Source organism: Piliocolobus tephrosceles, chromosome 13, assembly GCF_002776525.5.
Source record: "Piliocolobus tephrosceles isolate RC106 chromosome 13, ASM277652v3, whole genome shotgun sequence".
NCBI lineage: Eukaryota > Metazoa > Chordata > Mammalia > Primates > Cercopithecidae > Piliocolobus > Piliocolobus tephrosceles.
Window position 1 is genome coordinate 98,073,048 of NC_045446.1, and position 26,295 is coordinate 98,099,342.

The 26,295-nt window shown below is 39.6% G+C and overlaps 1 protein-coding gene across 3 annotated transcripts in view; it reads right to left on the reverse strand.

The window, feature by feature from the left end:
• C13H11orf65 (chromosome 13 C11orf65 homolog) overlaps positions 1 to 26,295 on the reverse strand; it is a 132,226-nt gene that overhangs the window by 69,284 nt on the left and 36,647 nt on the right. For 2 of the 3 annotated variants that reach the window (XM_023208187.1, XM_023208188.2), the window contains 4 exons: positions 18,995 to 19,048; positions 18,671 to 18,871; positions 17,376 to 17,506; positions 6,107 to 6,277 (listed from right to left, as the gene is read on the reverse strand). In XM_023208187.1, coding sequence (XP_023063955.1) covers positions 6,107 to 6,277; positions 17,376 to 17,506; positions 18,671 to 18,871; positions 18,995 to 19,048 — 557 coding nt within the window. The remainder of the gene's footprint in view (positions 1 to 6,106; positions 6,278 to 17,375; positions 17,507 to 18,670; positions 18,872 to 18,994; positions 19,049 to 26,295) is intronic. The other variant, XM_023208190.1, reaches the window with a different exon arrangement.

A 26,295-nucleotide genomic window follows, 5' to 3' on the forward strand; every position in this document is an offset into this window, starting at 1 on the left:
TTTTTTTTTTTGAGATGAAATCTCGCTCTTGTCCCCTAGGCTGGAGTGCTTTGGCGTGATCTTGGCTCACTGCAACCTCCGCCTCCCGGGTTCAAGCGATTCTCCTGCCTCAGCCTCCCAATAGCTGGGATTACAGGCGCCTGCCACCACGCCCAGCTAATTTTTGTATTTTTAGTAGAGAGGAGGGTTCACCATGTTGGCCAGGCTGGTCTTGAACTCCTGACCTCAGGTGATCTGCCTGCCTTGGCCTCCCAAAGTGACACTGTGATTTTCTAATTATTCATTCCATTTGAATTCTTTTTACTTCTGTCAACCCTGGGCTCCTGAAGTTTTTTGCAGTAGGAAGGTATATACTTCCAACAGTATTTAATACTTATTTTTATAGAGACAAGGTCTCACTCTGTCTCCCAGGCTGTAGTGCACTGGTGCCATCATGGGTCACTGCAGTCTTAAACTCATGGGCTCAAGTGATCCTCCTGCTTCAGCCTCCTGAATAGATGGGACCACAAGTGCATGCCACCACACCTGGCTAACTTTTTAATTTTTTGCAGAGATCGGGTGGCGGGGCGGGGGGGAGGGGGCGGGTCTCGGTATTTTGACCAGGCTGGTCTTGAACTCTTGGGCTCAAGTGATCCACCTACCTTGGCCTCTCAAAGTGCTGGGATTATAGACGTGAGCCACTGCACCTGGCCTGTCCAACAGTATTTAATTACAATCAGATGTTGTGTCTCAATTTGGCTCCTTCTCACTACTGCTACCCCTTGGTGCTCTGCGAACTTTCTTCAATGGCCTTAAATAGGATACTGCTGGGTGACTTAAATGAAAGGATGCAGGACAAGAGCAGGTGGTATAAACTCCTTCCACAATCTCTCAGTAGGCAATTCAGTTTGGTTTGACCTTAAATTTTAGCAGACTTTGTTTGAGCTTTCAGTGGTTGCTCAGGAGCACTATAAAGACTCACCCTGCTTGCTTGGATTTATACACAGAAAAGACTTTCATGCCACCACCTTCAAGAAACCAAGATAAAAGACCTTGATCAATAGTGTGCTGAGCCCTGACAGTCTGGGGCACAAACACATACCATAGCTAGGCCCATCACTGTCCCTGCTTTATCCAAGATTAGCACATGACTTTTATTCCATTATTTTAAAGAGAACTTCATGGCCGGGCGCAGTGGCTCACGCCTGTAATCCCAGCACTTTGGGAGGCCGAGGCAGGCGGATCGCGAGGTCAGGAGATCGAGACCATCCTGGCTAACACGGTGAAACCCCGTCTTTACTAAAAATACAAAAACTTAGCCAGGCCTGGTGGCGGGCGCCTGTAGTCCCAGCTACTCGGGAGGCTGAGGCAGAAGAATGGCGTGAACCCGGGAGGCGGAGCTTGCAGTGAGCCGAGATCGCACAACTGCACTCCAGCCTGGGCGATAGAGCAAGATTCCATCTCAAAAAAAAAAAAAAAAAGAACTTCACATAAAGAACATACCAGCAGTAATTGATAAGAAATCTAAGTTTTACAAAAATCTAAGTTTTACAGACAGAGAAGCAAGTCTGATGATAGCATTACCATACTGTTTATATCACACAGCTGATCTTTCTCACTAAGAAATTTGTAGAAATTTTTAGAAAATAGTTACAGAATCAAGTGTGTGTGGACTCTACAATGAATTCCTTTGTTAAATTACAAATTTAACACTTTAAGAGCTCAGAAAAAGTCCCTAGCCAGAGAGGTCACAAAACTACATATCTTAGAAATCAAAGGAGCAGCTTCAGATATAGATACTATCCGTAACAGACATAGGCACAGAGCTCTCACCAACAGAATATCAGGAAATTACTTAGTATTTTCCAGCTGGTGATTGCTTAATAGGTATGTCACAATTCACTTGCTGTTTGAAAAACATGATGATCCTGGAAGAGGAACATCTGAATATCCATTAGGATGAATGCATGAATGCCAGCAAGAGCCACAGTAGCTGTCCTGTGGCACTGTGCATAACTCCATGATGGTGATGTGAGGACTGTTCTGGTTTCTAAACATCTGCAGTAACATAGCTCTGGATACAGGAATTTGCAACAGTATTCATTAGTGTGTTTGAGTCCACAAGTGAAACTGGCTCTATCCATTCTTCCAAATGATAATAATAATGTTCGGTTAATAGTTGCAGTACACATCTGAAGATGGACATGGCTTCACCTCAGGAGAGCATCGGTCTGTCATAACACACTAGCACAAAAGCCTTTGGGGAGAAACTGGCTGTTATCACTAAATATCAGTGTTCAAGGCATCTATGCCATTCTAATTGTCCAACTATAGAAAAATGTCCATAGATTTTAAAGGATACTTTCCAAGGAATTAGGGGTTACCAATTCTCTAGAGGGGACAAATGTCAGACTTTTAAATTTTCATCAAACAAGATGTCACCCCAAGCCAGTTACAACTATCTAGAGGTCTACAAAGGTCAAACGGGGAAGTAGACTGTGGAGACCATAAATGCGCTGGAAAGAAGGGGCTTATGCCTAATGTCTGCAGTTAGCTAGGGGAAGGCCTTTGCAAAGTTTAGTCTTACTGAGATAATCAGTGCTTGTGGCCAAGTAGTGCTACTGAAATATACCCAGATAATCACACTTGAAATTTCATCTGAAATGTTTGTTGTTCAAGGCTCAATGTAAAACTTTGCTAAGGTTCACATTGATGGTACAAAATTACAAGTATCCTCAGCTTAGAAAATAAACTGATAGAAGTTATACATAACTTGGAAACAAGGTATTTGCATTTTTTTAAATGGAAATTTTCAGTTGCTCTTATCATCTGAAAGCTAGGTATATCCATCCCACTCCTACATGCTATGAAGAAATCGCTTCAAGTCTTACTGGTTTATTCTGTTTTTTGTTTGTTTTGTTTTTTTGTTTTTTGTTTTTGTTTTTGAGATGGAGTCTCGCTCTGAGATCCCCAGGCTGTAGTGCAGTGGCGCGAACTCGGCTCACTGCAAGCTCCGCCTCCTGGGTTCATGCCATTCTCCTGCCTCAGCCTCCCGAGTAGCTGGGACTATAGGCGCTCACCACCTCGCCTGGCTAAGTTTTTGTATTTTTAGTAAAGACGGGGTTTCACCGTGTTAGCCAGGATGGTCTCGATCTCCTGACCTCATGATCCACCCACTTCGGCCTCCCAAAGTGCTGTGATTACAGGCGTGTGCCACCACGCCCAGCTGTTTTTCGTTTTTTTTAAAGGGAAGCCATTAAGACTTCACCTACTATCACTTAGCAATGATGACGGGAAAGTCTTATGTGGACCCAGATGCCTATTTTTTCTTTCCTTTGAACTCAGTGGTTTTATTCTTTTTATATTACAGTAATGACAGAATATAGAATATCTAGTATGAATTTTTTGTACTTGTTTGCCAGCCCTTAGCTTGAATCAGCCACGGGAAAGGCAGAGGAGGATTTCAAAAGCTCACCTGAGAAAATTCTCTATCCAGTCCTGGGAAACTCATTCAAAATGGACCTCCCCTACCTCTCTTTCCCTTTCTTCCCTCTCTTCTCCACCCAGCAATTTTTACTCTTAGGAAGAAAAGTAAAAGCAAGGCATTCCAGGTCCTTTATTTGGCTGTCATTTCTTGCATCATTATTACCATCTGCAATTTGTTCAGTGTCCCAGAAATTACAGACGTGCTGCTGTAGGGAATCTCAAGACTCGGGTCTGCACAAAATATTGGGGTTATTGAATCATAGCAATTTCTTCTTATGTAAAAATATTTTAAGGCATCTACTATGGATACTTAGTCCTTTATTTTTTATCTTGTCCTTATTATTTTCTGATCTATCCTTCTCATCAGTATCTTCTTTTTTCTTTTATTCTTGTTTTGATTTTCCTTTGTCCTTTATCATTCTTCCACCTTTTTCTTCATTTATCTTTCCTTGCATCATTATTCTCTCCTCTGCTTCCTCTGGCTTCTTTTTCTCATGTTCTATTGTTCAATGACCATTACCTTAATTTTCCCTACCCCATTTTCCTATCTCATTTTTACTGATTTCTTCTGTTTTCTAACATTTCTTTATTTACACCATCTCCATTTAAATTTTTCTGCCTCTACATTCATGCGGTATCCACATTCTTTATTGTAGTTGAGTAAATATTGAACATTTTAAACAGCTTTATTGAGGTATAATTCATATACCATATAATTCCCCCATTTAAAGTATAATATCCAGTGGCTTTTAGTACAGTATTTGCAGAGTTGTGCATCCACCACCACAATGAATTTTCTTTTCTTGTCTTTTCTTTCTTTTCTTTTTTTTTTTTTTGAGATGGAGTTTTGCTCTTGTTGCCTAGGCTGGAGGGCAATGGCGTGATCTCAGCTCACTGCCACCTCCGCCTCCCAGGTTCAAGTGATTCTCCTGCCTCAGCCTCCCGAGTAGCTGGGATTACAGGCGCCCACCACCACGCCTAACTAATTTTTGTATTTTTAGTAGAGACAGCATTTCACCATGTTGGTCAGGCTGGTCTTGAACTCCTGACCTCAAATGATCCACCCGCCTCGGCCTCCCAAAGTGCTGGGATTACAGGTGTGAACTACCACGCCTGGCCCACAGTGAATTTTCAATCATTTTCATTGCCTCAAAAAGAAACCCTGCACCCCATATCCACCACCTCCCCTTCCCCCTAGTTAATTCTCCAGCCCCAGGAAACCACTAATCTACTTTCTGTCTCTACAGATTTGCCTGTTCTGGACATTTCATATAAATAAAATAACATGTGATCCTTTGTGATTGGCTTCTTTTACTTAGCAGATTCATCAATGTTATGGCAGATATCAGAACTTAATTTCTTTTTTCTGTTATTAATAGAGGTGCGGTCTCACTGTGTTTCCCAGGCTGGTCTCGAACTCCTGGGTTCAATCAATCCTCCCATCTCGGCCTCCAAAAGTGCTGGGATTACAGGCGTGAGCCATTACATTTGGCCTTTTTTTTTTTTTTTTTTTTAAAACAGGGTCTCGCTCTGTCAGCCAGACTAGAGTGCAGTGTTGTGATCATGACTCACTGCAGCATCTATCTCCTGGCTCAAGAGATCCTCCCACCTCAGCCTCCTGAGTAGTTGGGACTACAGTTGTGCACCACCAGGCCTGGATAATTATTTATTTTTTGTAGAGATGGAGTCTTGCTATGTTGCCCAGGCTAGTCTCAAACTCTGGGCTCAAGCAATCTGCCCACCATGGTCTCCTAAAGTGCTGGGATTACAGGCATGAGCCACCACGCCCAGCCCACTTATTTTTATTGTGGAACAATATTCTATTGTGTAGATCTACCATATTTCATTTAGCCATTCATCAGGTGATGGACATTTGGAGTATTTCTGCTTTTTGCTATTTATGACTAATGCTGCTATGAACATTCATGCACAGGTTTTTGTGTGGACATGTATTTCCCCTTCTCTTGGGTATATATCTAGGAGCGGAGCTGCTGGATCACATGGCAGCTCTGTGTTTAACCATTTGAGGAACTGCCAGATTGTCTTCCAAAGTGGCTGCACCATTGCACACTCCCACTAACAGTGTATAAGAGTTCCAATTTCTCCACATTCTTGCAAACACTTTTTATTATCTGTCTTTTTAATTATAGCTCTCCTAGTAGGTATGAAGTGGTATCTCATTATGGTTTTGATCGCATTTCCTTAATGGGGCTACATTAAATATTTCCACCACAAAAGAAATTTTTAAAATGTTTTCCAAGGGCCACAGTACATCGCTGAAAAATTATAAAGTTTTACTGTCTCATACAGAAAGGTTAGGGAATATAGATGAAAGAAAACCTTTGTATTATTAATTTCATGCTCTTAGCCTTTTTTCTAAATCCCAAAGTAAGAAGCAAAGCAGACTAAGGCATAAGAATAAAGTTTAGGAATAAAGAGCCCTAAGTCTAATTTTTTGTTTACTATTTTTGTATCAGTCATTTTTTACCCCTCATTTTTTCTTCTGTTCTTTCTAGACAAATTATACTAGGGATTTTTTTCTTTGAATATTATTTGCGGCCCCAAGATTCAACACGGAAATAGGAAATGTTAGAAAAAAATATGATAACTGCCCTTGTTCCCCAAGAATACATGTACTTACTCATCAAAGTTCAGTGTGTTTGTCCAGTTCAGCACTTCATCCACTTCCCATTCCATCACAGAATCTATGCCACCATCTTCAAAAGCTCTAATCAGCCCCTTTGTTGCAGTGTGAATTAGTCCTAGAGTTTCACGATGTGTTGACTTAGCCTCCAGACTTCCTGAGTAGTACCTACATAGAGGAAAGGGAAAGAGACGTAAATCTTCTGAAATAGGAGATAACAAGTAGATACAAGTGATATATATTGTTGTTATTTACATATTAAAACTATTTGCATATTGAATAAAGTTTTCCTCCTATATAACTCAGATGCATCTAAACCAAGATCTATGTGATGGGATCTTCTGGGGGAAAAAACAACTTAATCAACCACACTAACTTCAAATCACCCCTCAATAAGTTGCATTTTTATGATATAAGGAAAAACTAAGTTATTAAGTTGTTGAATATTAGAATTATAGAGTGGAAAGGGTCTTAGAAACTAAATAACTAACCTACTCAGTTTATAGGTGAGGAAATAAATCTTAGAGGAATTAAGTAAATTTTACAAAATCAAGGGGCTAATAGCAGATAAAGAAGGAAGGAAAGTGAAAAAAGGAAAGAGAGGAAGAGGTAAAGGGAAAACATGCACTATTTTATTTGTGCCAGGTACTTTTCATACATTCTTATTTAATCCTCTTTAAAAAGACACAACCAGGCCCGGCGCGGTGGCTCACACCTATAATCCCAGAACTTTGGGAGGCCAGGGCAGGTGGACACGAAGTCAGGAGTTCGAGACCAGGCTGGCCAACATGGCAAAACCCCGTCTCTACCAAACATACAAAAATTAGCCGGGTGTGGTGGCTGGCCCCTGTAATCCCAGTTACTCAGGAGGCTGAGGCAGGAGAATCGTTTGAACCTCGGAGGCAGAGGTTGCAGTGAGCTGAGGTCGTGCCACTGCACTCCACCCTGGGCGACAAGACCAAGACTCAGTCTCGAAAAAAAAAAAAAAAAAGAAGAAGAAGAAAAGACACAGCCATTTGTGGCAGCTATTTTTAGACCCCTTTTAGAGATAAAGAAACTGAGACCTGAAGAAGTTAAAATATTGTTCAAGGCCGGGCACAGTGGCTCAAGCCTGTAATTCCAACATTTTGGGAGACTGAGGCAGGAGGATCATTTGAGGCCAGGAGGTTGAGACTCCGTCTCAAAAAAAAAAAAAATAATAATAATAATAACCTAGCCTTTCTGGGCCTCACTGACCACTTTCTTAAAATGGTAATCAGGACCAGGTGTGGTGGCTCATGCCTATAATCCCAGCACTTCGGGAGGATAAGGCGGAAGTATCACTTGAAGCCAGAAGTTTAAGAACATCCTGGACAACATAGTGAGACCCCATCTCTACAAACAAGAAAAAAATTAGCCAGGCACAGTGGCACATGCCTGTAGTCCCAGCTACCAGTGAGGCTTAGGTGGGAGAATTGTTTGAGCCCCGAAGTTCAAGGCTGCAGTCAGCTATGATTGCACTACTGCACTCCAGCTGGGTAACAGAGCGAGACCTTATCTCCTAAAAAAAAAAAAAAAGTAATCATAACACTACTTCCTCCTAGCATTCTTGAGAGGTTTAGGAGTATAAATCCATGTGGGATGGGCATGGATGGTGGCTTATGGCCGCAATCCCAGCACTTTAGGAGACCAAAGCGGGACACTCCCTTGAGCCCAGGAGTTCAAGACCAGCCTGGGCAAAATAGGGACAACCTGTCTCTACAATTTTTTTTTGTTGTTGTTTTTTGAGATGGAGTCTCACTCTGTCACCCAGGCTGGAGTGCAGTGATGTGATCTCAGCTCACTGCAACCTCCGCCTCCTGGGTTCAAGCAATTCTCCTGCCTCAGGCTCCCAAGTAGCTGGGACTACAGGTGTGTGCCACCACACCCAGCTAATTTTTGTATTTTTAGTAGAGACAGGGTTTCACCATATTGGCCAGGCTGGTCTCGAAATCCTGACTTTGTGATCTGCCCACCTCAGCCTCCCAAAGTGCTGTGATTACAGGTATGAGTCACTGAGCCCAGCCCCCCAAATTTTTTAAAATACTAAAAAAAAAGAAGTGTAAATCTATGTAAAGCATTTAGAACAATGACTGGTACACAGTAAACTGTGTACCATAGGCTGAAACTGTATTGGGTGGTAGGGCTATTAACAGTGAGAAGATACATCCTTGCCCTGATGAAATTTCGACTTCATCAGATTTTAAATGGATAATGATCCATGACAGCAAATGCTCTGTTGCTCAGGCTGGAGTGCAGTGGCGAGATCTCGGCTCACTGTAACTTGTGCCTCCTGGGTTCAAGCAGTTCTCCTGCCTCAGCCTTCCAAGTAGCTGGGATCACAGGAGCACACCACCATGCCTGGCTAATTTTTTTATTTTTCGTAGAGACGGGGCTTTACCATGTTAGCCAGGCTGGTCTCAAACTCCTGACCTCCAGTGATCTGCCCGCCTCTGCCTCCCAAAAGTGCTAGGATTACAGGCGTGAGCCACTGTGCCTGGCCTCTTATTTTTCTTTTTTCAACAGTGATATATAACAATTCAGATATCTTTTTTCTCTTATTAGGGAAGAATAAAATGCACTCTGTTTTCAAGAGAGTCATAGTAATTGTTCAAATAATTTAATTCTCAGATTTTGAACGCTTTTAAAATTAGTTACTATTATAATTAAATGGTATATTGATAAAATAACAGGTTTGCAAGCAGCAACAGTGTTTCAAATATAGTGATCAGAAATAAAAGATCACTTTATAAACATAATTTGTTTTATAAACAAACTAGTGATTTTTAAAAAAGACACAAAATTGGCTGGGGTGGTGGCTCATGCCTGTAATCCCAGAACTTTGAGAGCCCAAGGTGGGCAGACCACTTGAGGTCAGGAGTTTGAGGCTGGCCTGGCCAACATGGTGAAACCCAGGCTCTACTAAAACTACAAAAGTTAGCTGGGTGTGGAGGCATGTAGCTGTAGTCCCAGGTCCTCAGGAGGCTGAGACAGGAGAATGCTTGAACCCGGGGGTGGAAGTTGCAGTGAGATGACATGGTGCCAATGTACTCCAGCCTAGGCAACAGAGCAAGACAATTTCTGGGGAAAAAAAAAAAAAAAAGACATAAACTTTGTCTTCATGGATAATTTTGCAATATATTTTAGTTGTATTTACTTTAACACGATCTTATATTCTTTCTAAACTAGGAAATTTAGAGGGAAAAAACATTATAAGAAACGTTTGTCTAAATGTCATGACAGAGAGAGAAGTTAAAACAACAAAGACCTAGGAAGAATCAAAGCTTAAGTTGCAAAGGAGGTTGAGGAAAGCTAAGATCTATAGGACACAGGAAGGGACAAGATTTAAAAGCCAGAATTCTTTTAGTAAGATAGGGGGAAAAAAATCAAAATTTTGTTAATTTTGTTCATTACTGATTCTCAGCAACAGTCAGAATGAAGAGTGTTTAAATGCCATAAATGAACAAAGCACAGAAAGTAAAATTTCTCATTCACTCCCTGCAACTCTATGAAAAGGAAATGGAACATCCTGTCAAAAAAATCATTCATTCATTTATTTATTCTATAAGCAACATATATTCATTAAACATGAACTATGTCTGAGATCCTGTGCTAATAAATGGAACAGAGTCTCTGCTCTGTAGGGACTCAAAGTCTAGTGAAGGTGGCAGACAAATACACAGTTAATTGCAAAAATGTGACCAATGAGTATATAAAAGATCCATGGGGCACATCAAAAGGACGTACCTAATTGTGTCTAGGTGGGTAAGGGAAGGTTTCAGAAGGAGATACTTGGGCCAAGTATCAAAAGATGAAGATGTCATTGTCATGCAGCTGAGCACTCTAGGGAGAGGAAATATTATGGGGGGTGTAGGTAACGGGGAGCCCTTAACATGTTTTAAGTAAGGAAATTCTTTCTTAGAAACATAAGTTCAGTGTTTATACAGAGAAGACGAAGAGACTAGAAACTAGGAAACTAATCAGAAGTTAGATGAAAAATGAGATGTTACAGTGGAAAATGAAAGAAAAGATCAGATTTGGGAGATACTTTGGAAGTGGAATTAATAGGACTTGATGACAGATTACATGTAGGCACTAATAAGAGTGAGAAATCTAGGGTAAGCCCTCTGTTTCTGGCTTGGATGACTGGCTAAATGGTGGTGTCATAAGCTGAGACCAGAAGGAATACTGAGAATAAGCAACTTTTATGATGGGGAAGATTAGAAATTCAGTTTTGGAACTGTTGAGTTTGATACAGAAATGCCCATATAATTAGAAATGCCCATATAATTAGAAATACAGAGCTCAGTTACAGATGTGGATTGTGTTGAGGTAAACAAACACAGGAAAGAAGTAAAATGCACATTATTTTTCATGTGCATTGTAGAATAATAATAATATACATTTTACTTCTTCTTTTCTGTGTTTATTGACTCAGATGCTGTCTCGCAGCTGGTACTGTAATGGCACTTCAACAAGTCATACCACCACTCTGTCAAAGCCAGCTGTTTCTCGGTGATACATATGGTAGGGGAATTTTGTTGCTCTCAGCCCATAACCACACTTCCTTTGCTGTTAATGGGTCCCCATTAGAGGCAATGTTGTATGAAATAAAATAATGATGGATAATGTGTTATGTTATGAGAGGTATTATTGCCAGAAGTAATGCAGGCAGAGAAATAAAATTAATATCCAGAATATTTGTCTATCATTGTGAGGACAAATGGATGCCTCCTCTATTATGGGAATGGTCTAATATAATCATCCTGCCACCAACTAGCCAGCATATCTCACTACTGGGAGCAAAGCAACAGCCTTTGATACATAATCAGCAGTGACTGTAGCCAGAACAGCTTTGGTGAGGGAAAGACCATGTTGTTGAGTCTATATAAAGCCTCCATCCCTGTAATCTTGGTCACTTTGGACAAGACTCCACGGTGCAACCACTGAGGTGCCAGGGGGAGAAGCTGACATTCACAGGATGGATCATCTTGTCCATCTGATACTGAGAGCTGTCTGCCTCATATAAGCCCTTTGGAGAGCATTCACATGGGACAGAAGTATACTTTGTATCCATTCTGAGTATACCTCTACCCTGACCTATACTCACCAATTTTCCAATTTTATTCTTTGCAAATGTTGATCAGCTGGGAAACTATAAATGTTGGTCAGCACAGTCAATGAGATGCCTACCTCCGGCTGTTTCCCCTTCAAATGAAGTGGAAAACCAAACATACCACCTGAAGTTGTGCTCACTGGAAAGATATCTTTTGATCATTTTCTGGGCCAACTGAGGAACTGAAATCAGTAACTGTCCATTTTTAGATGGTGCAGCATCCTGTACAGATCCAACTTATTTTCTCCAACATATTCCTCCCTGTTAACTTGTCATGGGGACTCCCTGTGAAGCCAAAGGTATGGAGACGATGTGGAGGTAATGCAGCTTAAGTAGTGGTTGCAGGAATCTGAGCCACCTGCACATGCAGTTTACTTGGGCCTTCTGGACCTTCTCAGACTCATTCCCATATAGACCGCATTATTTTATACTGAAACAGTGCTAGATACTCTCAATTTTATGGTTTAATTGATTAGATGCATCCCAGGCCAGTTCATGATCATAGCACTTGGTACCCTATTATCAAGCATCCAGTCTCTACCAGGACCCAGCTGCAAATCTGGAACAGATTTTCAAATGGAATATAGCTTCTGGCAGAGGAAGGAATTCATTACCTTCTTCCTAAACCCTAGAGGTCTGTGCTGTGATTCTCCCATTAGGTCTCTTTAGAGACTCTACAGTTTTTCACTACCAAGGACATTTTTAATGCTGTTGGGACTGCTGGGCCATAAAGCTCAAGTTGTAGGGCAGCTTGACCACATTGTGGATCTGCAACACACCTCTTTCTTGCTCCATGTCCCACTGGAGCCAGTCTGCTTTATTAGATCACCTAGTAAAGAGGTTGGAGCAGCATCCCCAAAATATGTCATACGTTAGCTCTCAAATCGAGAGAGGGCCTCTAAGCGTTGTGCTTCTTCAAGATGGACAGTATAAGGTACAGTAACTTGTCTCTCATTTTTGAAAGGATATCTCAAATGTCTTTAAGCTTCAGTTATATGCCAGATCCTTAACTTTTGGCAAAGTTTATCTGCTTCCTTTTAGTGTGCATTTGTCCTATTAAGCCACCAAGGAGCTGTTATTTTCTGCTCACCACATCCAATCAAGGTAAGGTCATCAATGTAATGGACAGGCATAATGTTCTATGGAAACAGATGTACAAGCCCCTGGGGACAAGAGCAGGAAAGCTGATATATTTTGGGGAGCAAGATGTAAAAACACACTCTGTTCTTTCCATGAAAATGCAGACTACTTCTCCTATTGCTTAGTGATCAGGATGGGAAAGAACACATTTGCCAAGTCAGCTGCAGCATACCAGGTACCTGGCGCTGTGTTGATTTGCTCTGTTGAAGAAGCCACATCTGGAAGCCTCGCTGCAATTGTGTTATCACCTGACCTCTACCACTTCAAAGTTCCATTAGTCCCAGTGAACTAAAGGGACCAGTTCCATCATAGCTTTCCCCACTGTCATCTCTAGCCTTGTAAAGGACAGCCACCACAGAGTTCATCAAGAAATATGCTGCTCCTGGGCCAGACATGGTGGCTCACGCCTGTAATCCCAGCACTTTGGGAGGCCGAGGCAGGTAGATCACAAGGTCAGGAGTTCGAGACCAGCCTGGCCAATATGGTGAAACCCTGTCTCTACTAAAAATACAAAAAAATTAGTCAGGCATGGTGGTGCATGCCTGTTATCCCAGCTTCTCGGGAGGCTGAGGCAGGAGAATTGCTTGAACCCAGGAGGCAGAGGTTGCAGTGAGCTGAGATTGCGCCACTGCACTCCAGCCTGGGTGACAGAGTTAGACTCCGTCTCAAAGGAAAACAAAAGACAGAGAGAGAAAGAAACATGCTGCTCCCTTCACCAAGCTATTACTTCATAGCTTGATGAAAAAGGTATCTCCTGGGACTTCCTGGGGTGATGGCTAGATGGTGGTTTAGTAGATTGCACATAACAGAAACAAACACACAATTCCCTGAACTTTTAGAAATCATTTTTCTAATGGAACAGGAATTAAAAAAAATTAAAGAATGTGTAAATAGAAACTCAGTTGTACATAAGAAAACCCAATTCCCTCTGAGAAGGAGAAAGAGTTGGAGTGCTTTAAAAATTAACTGCCTGTTTTTCTGTGGCTAGTGAGCCTTATCTCTCCTCCTTCCCAGGCATTGCAAAGACCCTGTTTCTCTAGCTGTGCAGCTGCAAGGTCACTAGACAAATCAAGTCATAAAACATATTTTCCTTGAAAAGTAAGAAATGATGTAATGCATGTCTCAATTAATTGAATTAACTATGGTTTCTTGCTTCTGTAACATGCTTCCCCCTGCACAGATCTCCCCCAACCCCATGAAGTGCTTAAAAGGTAACTTAACTCTGTTCAGGGCTCAATCCTTTGGATGTTAATCCGACTGGGCCGGTACACCTAAAATAATAAATATCCTCCTCAACCCCATCAGTCTCTCTGATTCCTTATCAATCCTGCTACACTACAGTATACCAGAGAAGTTCCAGCATTTTGCAAAGGTTGAGCTTAGGTTGGCTCTACCTAAATCAGGCTTTGATTAGCTAACTTAACAGACAATTAACATAATTTCTGGCCAAAACATTAAATCCACAATCCCAGATGAGTATGGCCATATCAGTAAATTTGGTTCAGCCAACTCTTGATCTAACAACCTTAGAATCCACCCCCACACAATGCTTCTGAGACTCCTGGCAATATAGATTAGTAATTTCTTGTAACTCTTCTGGTTTATAAACGATCTCCTCTTGGAGTGGATCCTGTACCTTTGTCTGGGCTGTCCTGAAATACAAATCTCCTTGTGAGCTAAAGGCAATGAGAAATAGTGGAGGGGAAATCCTGAGGAGAATCAGCATAAGTGTGTGTGGCAACTGTGCCAGTATAGTCACTGAAAGGCTTTTATGCAGAAAAGGGCTGTGCTGCTTCCCTCAAAAGGGAGAGCAAGGGTTCCCTACACCAACAAGGCACTTTGGAAGTTCAAGATTCTTAGCCTTGTGTATGTTTGCCCAAATGTCCTAATCCCAGGGCTCAGGGTTCTACTTCTTCCTCCCTTATCTTAGTGCAAAAGACCTGGCAGGGTTAAGCATTTGGTAGTACTGTAGGCATTGTAACCCTGTGACCCTTGCAATGAAACCCAGGGTTGCCCTCAACCCATGCTGCGGATATGAGATAAAGGACCACTTCAGAGCTGCCAGGGAGGTCTTCTGATTTTCTGCACAGGTTTTAAAATTTTTTAAATTTTACTATTTTATTGAGGTATGGTTGATATACAATAAACTACACATATTTAAATTGTACAATGTACAGTTTTGACATGTCCATATACCTGTAAATCCATCACTACCATAAAAAATGAATCTATCCATCACCCTCCAAAGTTTCCTTGTACTCCTTTGGAATCCCTCTCTCTTTCCTCTTTTCTATCTCCAGACAACTACTGATCTGCTTTGTGTCGCTACAGATTTATGTCTTCTAGAACTGTATGTATATGGAATCATAGAGTGTGTACTCTTTTTTGACAGATTTATTTCATTCAGTATTATTTTGAGGTTTGTCCATGTCATTCTGTGTATCAGTAGTTCATTCTGTTGTACTGCTGAGTAGTATTCCTTTGTGCAGATATCCTATCACTTACTTATCCATTCACCTGCTGATGCACATTTGTGCTGTTTCTGGTTTTTCGCTATTACAATGACAAATAAACCAGCTATGAACATTCGCATACAATCTTTCTGTGGACATGTTTTTATTTCAATTGGGTAAATATGTAGGGGTGGAATGACTAGGTAGAATAGTTGGTGTGTTTACTTGTTTAAAAAAAAACCTGCCAAACTGTTTGCTGAAGTACACACACTAATTGGCATTTGCTCCATATCCTTGCCAACAATTGGCATGACAGACTATTTCAGTCATTCTAGTGGGTGTGTAGTGGTATCTCATTATCGTTTTAGTTAGCACTTCTCTAATGATTAATGATAGTCACTGGTTGAGTTATGCTAATTTGCTATGTATATATCTTCACTGATGGAGTGTTTATTCAAATTTTTTGCCCACTTTAAAATGTGACTGTTTGAGAGATGTTTTTTTGTTTTGTTTTGTTTTGTTTTTTTACGTATTCTTGATTCAAGACCTTTGTCAGATATATATTTTGCAAATGTTTTATCCCTGTCTATGGCTTGTATTTTTATTTTTGTAACACGTCAAAGAACAAAAGTTTTTAATTTTGATGAAGTAAAATTTAAAATTGTTTCTTTCATAGTTCCTAGCTTCTGTGTCCTCTTTAAAAAATCTTGGCCAGAACAAAAGACACTAAGATTTTGTCCATCAATTACTTTTAGATGCTTTATGGTTTTTGTTCTTATATTTAGATCTATGATCTCTTTTCAGTTAATTTTACACATACTGTAAGATAACACTTAAGTTTCATTTTTCTGCATTTGAATATTCAATTTGTTGAAAAGACCATTTTTTCCCAATTAAGTTCCCTTGGCACCTCTGTTGAAAATTAATTAACAATATACATGGGGGTTTATTTATTTATTTTTTTTGAGACAGAGTCTCACTCTGTCATCCAGGCTGGATAGTGCAAGGATAGCAGTGGCTGCAGGGAAAGGCTGACTGATTCCAAGGAATGAGTCATCTTGCTCACCTATTATTAAGATTCTCCTCTGCTGAGATTGTTCTTTGGTGAGCATTCACATAGGACACAAGCATCTTCTCACTTGGTGCCCATTTGGAGAAGTCTGCACATACCTCTTCCCCAGACCACTTGTCACCAATTTTCTAACCCATGTTCTTTCCAAATCCCTGACCATCCAGGCAAACCATCAGTCACCATCCATCTATAGATCTGTACTTCTGGCCATCTTTTCTTCCAGGCACAATATACAACCAGGTATGCTACTTGAGGTTCTATCCCGGTGGAAGGATTTCCCTTCTCCTCTGTACTGCAAGTGAAGCTGTAATGTATATGGAACTTCCTGTGAGTCCCACCTTTTACTTGACCCCCTTAGGCCTGTTAGGACTTGAGTTTGACCAACAGAATGCAGAATAAATGTTGCTGTGACTTCCAAGATAAGGCCTTAAAAAGCCTTGTAACTTCCACTTTCTGTCTTTGATACTTTTGTTTGTTTGTTTTGAGAGGGAGTCTCGCTCTGTCGCCCAGGCTGGAGTGCAGTGGCTTGATCTCGGCTCACTGAAAGCTCCCCCTCCCAGGCTCACGCCATTCTCCAGCCTCAGCCTCCCGAGTAGCTGGGACTACAGGCGCCCGCCACTACTCCCGGCTAATTTTTTTTTTTCTTTTAACTAGAGACGGGGTTTCACCATGTAAGCCAGGATGGTCTCAATCTCCGGACCTCGTGATCCGCCCACCTCGGCCTCCCAAAGTGCTGGGATTACAGACGTGAGCCACCATGCCCAGCCACATGGGGGTTTATTTCACAATTCCATATTCTGTTCCATTGACCTATATGTCTGTCTATATGCCAGTACTACAATGTCATGATTACAGTAGCTTTGTAAGTCTTGAAATCAGGCGGTATAGTTCTCCAATGTTGGGATTCGATCAGGCTGCTGGGAAAAATATTAGTTATGATGGCCACAAAACCTTTTTGGAAGGCCTAAGGGTTTTCACATGACTTCGGTAATAGACCCCGCCGAAGGCGGCCTGGTCCCACTTCCTTTAGTTAAAAAGTTTAAAGTAGTAAACAACGGGATATGGGGAAGTGTTATCTAGTTAGCTTGTTTACTCATGTGGTCTTAAGACAAGACTTTGATGTGTGCTTTTTACTGGGGAAGTCCACAATGTCAGTTACCCTCTAATGGCGTTGACTCAAGCTTTTGTTAACTAATCTTAATGAATAAATATGAGTCTCCCTAGCTGACTGGGGCCAGCTGCAGTGACAAGCCTCTCTTGGTGTGTAGGCGGTCAGACACTCAGCAGGATGGGCAAAACAGAATATCTGTGTGTCAGTGTGCATTTTATTCATTCATCGTTTGGGTCAGGGTCTGCAGGCAGACCCCCTGCAGCTAATGCCCTCTTGTGAGGAGCAATACCTCATTTCAAATTTGTTTTTTTCCCCAAATACTACATATTTCCTTAGTAAGTATTTCATCAACTTACATTTGCCTCATCCACTCTATTTTTCTAAGTTTTCTTTTCTTTTCCAAGTCTTGCCTTCTCTTCAGTTTAGAGAAATGGAATTCACTTTCCTTTTTGTCTTCTACCACTATACCGTCAGTAGATAGCCAAAACTATTGAGAAACAAAAACGAATGTACAAAATGTTGAAATATTGATTGTGAGGTTATCTGGCAACAGAAAAGAACTTCTGTGTGTTCAGTAGGAATATGCCAAGACAGAAACAGAGGAGAGGATAGATACTTTCAAGGTATTTCTAATTAAGTTATGGGTGAGTAGTACACTCAGCCTTCAGAAGCACATGCTACAGATAGACCAACAAAGTACTAGTGTACTGAGGTACTTAATAACTATTTGTTGAATGGATAAACAGATATATTCTAAGAATGTCTCATCTTCTCATATGAATAGACCTGACCTACTCTTAGTGCTGATGGCTTTTGATGACTCTAATTCTCAAGGAGTACAGCCACCCTTCAGGAATGCAGAATTCTGTCCCTGTACCATGTCCTAAGACTTTGTGGTTTCCCCGTTATGACACTTTCTCCTAACTGGTTGTCTATGTTCACCCTCCAGCTCATTCCCCCTGCTCTATCACACATACCCTAAATAATAAGGAGAGTTTGTTAATCCTTCCAAACACTATATATTTGCCCTTATGAAACCACTTAACATATTTACTACACTGTACTGAAATATCCTGTTTACTTGACTGTCTCCCTAATTGAAAGGCAAACTACTTAAGTCTATCCCCTGCATCCAGAACAATGTCTGGTATATGGTTGATATGCAATAGTTTATTAAACAAATGAATGAATTCATACCTTGATCATTTTTACTTTTCATACTTGGTATATTCTTTTGTTTGTTTTTGTTGTTGTTGTTTTTTTTTTTTTTGAGACAGAGTCTCACTCTGTTGCCCAGGCTGGAGTGCAGTGGTGCCATCTCAGCTCAAAGTGCTGGGATTACAGGCATGAGCCACAGTGCCTGGTCATACTTAGTGTTAATATATTCAACATACCACATTCTACAATCTGCATACTGAGTATATAATCTGCTAAGTACCAGAGAGTATCTAAAGATGGCCTAGATTCAAAGTGGATAATTAAAAGTAAAATTAAATGTAATAAAAAGATAAATTGCTGTGCCTTGAAGTATTATTAGCAACCCCTAAGTAGCTAACTCAAGCAAAATGTATCAATTAAATTGCTAGGATTTATTACAAAAATACAAATGGGTTTCTAAATACATAAGATGAAAAGTTAACATTTTTCTTACTGTATCAGAAACTGGCCTCCAGCCATTGTTTTCTACACGATGATACCAGCCACTATGATCCTCTTCCTGAAGATGATCATTTTTATTATGAGATATATGCTTTGCTGGAAGTTTTGCATAATTTCTAGGGCTGTTAGCACACAGATCTTCAATAGGTCTGTGAGTAAAAATCTTATAGTATATATCAGGTGGAAATTTAACCTGTAGATGGAAAAGTTCAAAGAACCATTGTAATGTTAACTAAAAAAATGTTTTACATTTTAAAAATTACATTGTTTCAATTTCATAAAAATGTGCTTTAAATAAGCATTCATCCATACTTACTCCACCTAATCTGAATCGCACATGAATGCCAGCAGCAGCATCTAGAAGCTCTGCCTATAAGAAAATATATCATTCTTATATATTACTCTTCAGGATTCTGTATGTATCAATTCACTACTTCTCACGCTATTATTTTAAATAATTGCTAAATATTGACTATTTAGGAAATAGGTCAAGTGAATCAACCTCAGACAATCAATTTTAAATTAGAAAAATTGTTTAAAAAATTTTTTTGAGATGGGATTTCACTTTGTTGCCCAGGCTGGAGTGTGGTGGCACAATCTCAGCTCATTGCAGCCTTAACCTCTTGGGCTCAAGTGATGCTCCCATCTCGGCCTCCCAAATAGCTGAGACTACAGGTATGCACCACCATGCCTGGTTAATTTTGTTTGTTTGTTTGTTTGTTTGTTTTTTCATGTAGAGACAAGAGTCTATGTTGCCAGGTTGGTCTCGAATTTTTGGCCTCAACTGATACGCCTGTCTTGGCCTCCCAAAGTGCTGAGATTACAGGCATGAGCCAAGGTGCTGAGCCATTAAAAAAAGTTTTTTTGTAATTTGTAAATATTTTATAAGCTAAGTACTTGATTTCTTATGGACATCAATAACTAACACAGCTTCTATGGTAAATGAAAAAATGATACCAAACTGTTTCCTCTTTATACAACATATAAACATAAAAGCCAAGTAATTTTTTACTCATAAAATTTAACTTTTAAATAAGTCGTCAAATATTACATATAAAATATTATCTTACAGGTAAATTCAAAGAAAAAATTATGAGCAACCTAAATTCAACAGTAGATGACCTTTTCTAATTAGCTATTGTTAAATTTAAAAATCCTTGTTTAAAATTCTCGGCTAGGCGTGGTGGTTCACACCTGTAATCCCAACACTTTGGGAGGCTGAGGAGGGTGGATTGTTTGAGGTAAGGAGTTCTGAAGCCAGCCTGGCCAACATGGTAAAACCCCGTCTCTACTAAAAATACAAAAATTAGCTGGGTGTGGTGTTGGGTGCCTGTTAATTCCAGCTACTCTAGAGGCTGAGGCAGGAGAATCGCTTTTATTTGAACTGTAATAATATACATATACAAATTTTTTCGCTAAGGTGGACAGATCTGAAGTGTACAGCTCCATGAATTTTTACATATGTATTGTACTCTCTTGTGCTTGGCTTCTTTTGCTCAGCATGAACCTGTGATAAATCTCTAAGATTCATGTATGTAGTTGTAGATAGCAGCAGTTAGTTCTCTTTCACTGCTATCTACCATTCCATCATATAATAGAATATATAACAATTTATATTATTGTTGGACATTTGATATGTCTCTAGTTTTGGGTTAAAATGAATAAAAGTACTGTGAACATTCATTTTCATGTCTTCTGTGGGTTATAGCAATCATTTCTCTTTGTTACATACCCAGAAATGAAATATGAGAGGTCATGAGATATATATGGTACGTAAGTATATCGATGGCCCCGACTTACAGCGGTTCAACTTACAGTTTTGACTACAATGGTGTGAAAGTGATATGCATTCAGTAGAAATCATACTTCAAATTTTGAATTTTGATCTTTTCCCAGGCTAGCAATATGTGGTATGATGCTCTTGTCGTGATGCTGGGCAGTGGCAGTAAGCCACAGCTTCCAGTAAGATCACATGATCATGAGGGTAAACAACTGATACTCTACAACAGGGGTCCCCAACCCCCAGGCCATGAACTGGTACCAGTCCGTGGCCTGTTAGGACTGAGCCACACAGCAGGAGCATTACTGCCTGAGGTCCCCGTCCTGTCAGATCAGCAGCAGCATTAGATTCTCACAGGCGCACAAACACGCTTGTGAACTGCACATGCACAGGATCTAGGTTGCACACGCCTTATGAGAATCTATGCCTGGTGATCTGCAGTGGAACAATTTCATCCCAAAACCATCCTCCATATCCCAAGTCTGTGGTAAAATTATCTTCCACTAAACCAGTCCCTGGCACCAAAAAGTTAGGACTGCTGCTCTACAGTATAGACTAAGTTAAACTGGTAAGTTATGTTTGGCAGGTTAGGTGTATTTAATGCAGTTTTTACTTATGATATTTTCACTTTACGATGAGTTTATCTTAACATAACACTGCGATAAGCCAAGGAGCATCTGTAATTTGCTGTACTACTGATTACCAAAGAGTTTTCCAAATTTTTGTAACAACCCCGTACCAGCAACATATGAGAGTTCTGGTTGCTCCGTCTCCTTATCAACATTTGGTACTGTCAATCCGTCTAATTTTAGCCATTCTGGTGGGGTTATAATGGTAGCTCACTGTAGTTTTTATTTGTATTTTCTTATGACTACATGCTGAGCATCTTGCATATGCTTATTGGCCATATGGATCTATCAATCATGCTAGTGGTTTATCAATTTTATTAACCTATTCAGTGAACCAACTGGCTTTTACTTGCATAGTGGCACCATCATGGTTCAATGCAGCCTCAACCTCTCTGGCTCAACTGATCCTTCTACCTAACCATTCCAAGTAGCTGGGACTACAGGCATGCACCACCGTGACAGGCTAATTTTTTTTTATTTTTTGTAGGTAAGGGGTTTCTCCATGTTGCCCAGGCTGGTCCCAAACTCCTGGACTCAAGCCATCTATGCACCTTGGCTTCCCAAAGTGCTGGGATTACAGGTGTAAACCACCCTGCCAGCCACTTCTACTTTCTATTCATTGATATCTGATTTTATCTTCACTATTTCCTTCCTTTTACTGTTTTTTTTTTTTTTTTCTTTTTTTGAGACAGAGTCTTGCTCTGTCACCCAATCTAGGGTGCAGTGGCCCGATCTTGGCTCACTACAACCTCTGCCTCCTGAGTTCAAGTGATTCTCCTACCTCAGCCTCCTAAGTAGGTGGGATCAGAAGTGCGCATGACCACGACTAGCTAATTTTTTTGTAGTTTTAGTAGAGACGGGGTTTCACCATGTTGGTCAGGCTGGTCTCAAACTCCTGACCTCGTGATCCCCCTGCTTCTGCCTCCCAAACTGCTGGGATTGCTGGCATGAGCCACCATGCCCGGCCCCCTACCTTTTACTTTCTTTGGGATTAATTTGGTTATCTTTTTCTAGCTTGAAGTATAAACTTAGTAAACTGATTTTTAATTTTTCTTCTTTTCTAATATTTGCATTTAGAGGTATAAATTTCTGTCTGAGCTCTACTTTAGATACATTCCACAAGTTTTGATGTCATATTTTCATTATGACTTAGTATAAAATATATTCTAATTTTCTCTTTTAATCCATAGATTATTTAATCTCATGTGCTTAATTTGCAAAAATTTGGTTGTTTTCTACTTCTGTACTCTCATTAATTTTTTGTTTAATTCCACTGAGACTAGAAAACATTCTCTGTGATTTCAAACCTTGGAAATTTGTTGAGACTTTCATTAAATCCAAGCATGTGACCTATTATGGGAAACATTTTCTGTGCACTTAAAAACAACATTACTTTTGCAGAACTTCAGACATTTTGCAGTGTTGCAAGAGTAGTGACAGTGTTCTCTCTATATATCAATTAGGTAAAGAATTTAAAATCTATAATATCTGTACTAAATTTTTTTGCATGCTTGTTTCTATCAGTTACCAAGAGAGCTGTGTTAAAATATTTGACTATGCTTGATAATTACTATATTTCTTCTGGTAATTATGTAAATTTTTGTCTTATAAGTACAGAATTTTTATATTTTTCTGTTGAACTTACTCTATCATTATGAAACTGCCCTCTTTATAGCTCACAAACTTTATCCCTTAAAGCTTAATTTGTCCAATACTAACATAATGACACTGATTTTCTTTTTTTTCTTTTTTTTTTTTTGAGATGGAGTCTCACTCTGTCATCCAGGCTGGAGTGCAGTGGTGTGATCTCAGCTAACTGCAACCTCCCCCTACCGGGTTCAAGTGATTTTCCTGCCTCAGCTTCCCGAGTAGCTGGGACTAACTTTTGCCTGACTAAATTTTGTATTTTTAGTAGAAACAGGGTTTCACCATGTTGGCCAAGCTGGTCTCAAATGCCTGACCTCAAGTTATCCACCCACCTTGGCCTCCCAAAGTGTTGGGATTATAGGCGTGAGCCACCATGCCTGGTCTGACTTTCTTTTAATTAAAGTTTGCATGATGTATATTTTTCCATTGTCTTATTCTTTTTTTTTTTTTTTTTTTTTTTTTTTTTTGAGACGGAGTCTGGCTCTGTCTCCCGGACTGGAGTGCAGTGGCCGGATCTCAGCTCACTGCAAGCTCCGCCTCCCAGGTTTACGCCACTCTCCTGCCTCAGCCTCCGGAGTAGCTGGGACTACAGGCGCCCGCCACCTCGCCCGGCTAGTTTTTTGTATTTTTTAGTAGAGACGGGGTTTCACAGTGTTAGCCAGGATGGTCTCGATCTCCTGACCTCGTGATCCGCCCGTCTCGGCCTCCCAAAGTGCTGGGATTACAGGCTTGAGCCACCGCGCCCGGCCAGTCTTATTCTTATTGTTTGGTATTCTTATTGTTTAAAGTATGCCTGAAAAATAATAAATAGATAGGGTTTTTGTCAGTCTGACAACCTTTGCTTTCATTTGGGTTCTTTAGTCTATTTACATGTAAAACATACACAGGAAATCATATAAAATGCTCACTTAAAACCAGAGAAGGCAGAAAAAGAAAGGAATACAGAAGAAAAAAAAAAAAGGCAACAAACAGGAAACAATTACAAATAGAATAAATATCAATCGAACTATATCAACAACTTTAAATGTCAATGATCTACCTATACCAATTAAAAAGGGCATATCAGAGACTGTCAGAGTGAATAAAAAATCAAGACCCAACTATATGTTATCCACAAGCAATCCACTTTAAATATAAAGACACAGATTAATAACAAAGAAAAGAACAAAGACCAACCTGGGCAATATAGTGAGACTTTGAGTCTACATAAAAAAATTTAAAATTAGCTGGGTGTGGTGGCATGCACCAGTAGTTCCAGCTACTTCAGAGGCTGGGGCGGGAGGATCACTTGAGCCTGGGAGGTCAAGGGCTGCAGTGACCCATTATGACACCACCGCACTCCAACCTGGACAACAGAGTGAGGCTTTATTGAAGAGGAAGAAAGAAGAAAGAAGAAGAAGAAGAAAGACATATGATACTAATAGAATGAAAGCCAAACTGCTATACTAATTTCAGACAAGGCCAAATTCAGATCAAGGAAAACTGTCAGGACTAAATGGAGCATTACATGATGATAATGTAAGTACTTAACAACAAAGCAGGAAAATATGTGAAGCAAAAACTGATAAAACTGCAAGAAAAAATATAGTAATTTACTATTATAATTGGAGATTTCAATAACCCTCTATCGGTAATTGACAGATTCAGCAAGGCAGAAAACCAGGAAGGCCATAATTGAACTGAACAGCAGCATAAATTAACTGGATCCAATTTACATTTATAAAACACTTCTTCGAACAACAGAATACATATTCTTCTCAAGCACAGACAAATTATTTGGCAAGACAGACCACGTTTTGGGCCATAAAACACACCTTAACACATTTTTTTATTTGTACAAATTTATGCAGCACATGTGCAATTTTGTTACAAACATAGAATGCAGAGTGGTCAAGTCGGGACTTTTAGAGTATCCATCACCCAATTAATGTACATTGTATCCATTAACTAATTTCTCATCATCCACTTCCCTCCAATCAGCTCATCCTTCCAACTCTCCATTGTCTATCACTCCACTCTCTACCTTCATGTGTATACATTTTTAGCACCCACTTCTATATCAGAACATTTGATATATATATAAGATCATGTCATCAGTAAAAAAAAAAAAAAGAGAATCTGACTTCTTATTTTCCCATTTGAATGCCTTTTATTTCCTTCTCTTGCCTGATTGCTCTGGCTAGGACTTCAATACTGTCCTGAATACGAGTGGTAATAATGAGCATCCTTGTCTTTTTCCAGTTCTTACAGGAAGTGCTTTCAACTTTTCCCTATTCCATACAATATTAGCTGTGGATTTGTCATATATGGGCCTATCTTAACAAATTTAAAAGGAATAGAAATCATACAAAATATACTCTCATACCTCAATAGTATTAAACTAGAAATCAGTAACAGAGAGATAGCTGGAAAACTCCAAAACTTGAGAATTAAATAACACACTTCTAAATAACAAGTAGGTCAAATAAAGAGTCTCAAGAGAAGTTAAAAATACTTTGAAATAAATGAAAATGAAAATACAACTGACTAAAATTCGAGGGATTCAGCAAAAACAGAGCTTACAGGAAAATTTATAGTACTGAATGTGTGTATTAGAAAACAAAAAAGATCTGAATGAAATAATCTAATGTTCTGCCTTGAGGGACTAGAAAAGCAAAGAAAATTAAATTCAAAGCAAGCAGAAGAAAATAAATAATAAAGATTAGAGCAGAAATCAATGAAATTGATAATAAGAAATCTAGAGAGAAAAGAAACAAAAAGCTGGTTTGAAAAGATCAATAAAATTGGTAAGCTTCTGGCTAGGGTAACTAAGAAAAAAAGACAGATACTACACATTACTAATATCAGAAATGGTCCTTGTCATTTCTGTCTAATTGAATACTTTATTGTCATGATGATGGGTTATTCTTCATGGACATCTTAATCTTCCACACACATCCCCTTTTTTTTGGAATAAAATTTGGAAAGAATGAAAATGGTGAAGAAAAAAAAGAAACAAAATACAGGTCATCACTACTGATTGCATGGACACTAAAAAGGATAATAAACCAATTTTAGCACAAATCCAACACCCATTCATGATAAAAACGTTAGCAAACTAGGACTAGAGGGGAACTTCCTCTACTTAATAATATCTACAAGAAACATACACCTGACATCATACTTAATGGTGAGAAACTAAATGTTTTCCTACAAAGATGTCCCCTCACCTTTTTTATTCAACATCACACTGGAAGTCCTAGCTAATGCAATAAAACAAGAAAGGGAAATGAAAAGTATACAGATTGAGAAGGGGGAAAAAGAACTGTCTTTGTCCACAGATTACATGATTGTCTATGTTAAAAAATCCCAATGAATCATAAGGTTAATACACTAATCAACTGCTTTATTATAAACCAGCAATAAGCAACCGGAATTTGAAATTTTAAAACACAATGTCATTTATATCAGCACCTAAAAAAGTAAAATACTTAGGTATAAATCTAACAAAATACATAAAAATCGATATGAGGGAAACTACAAGACTGTGATGAAGGAAATCAAAGAAGATTTAAATGAATG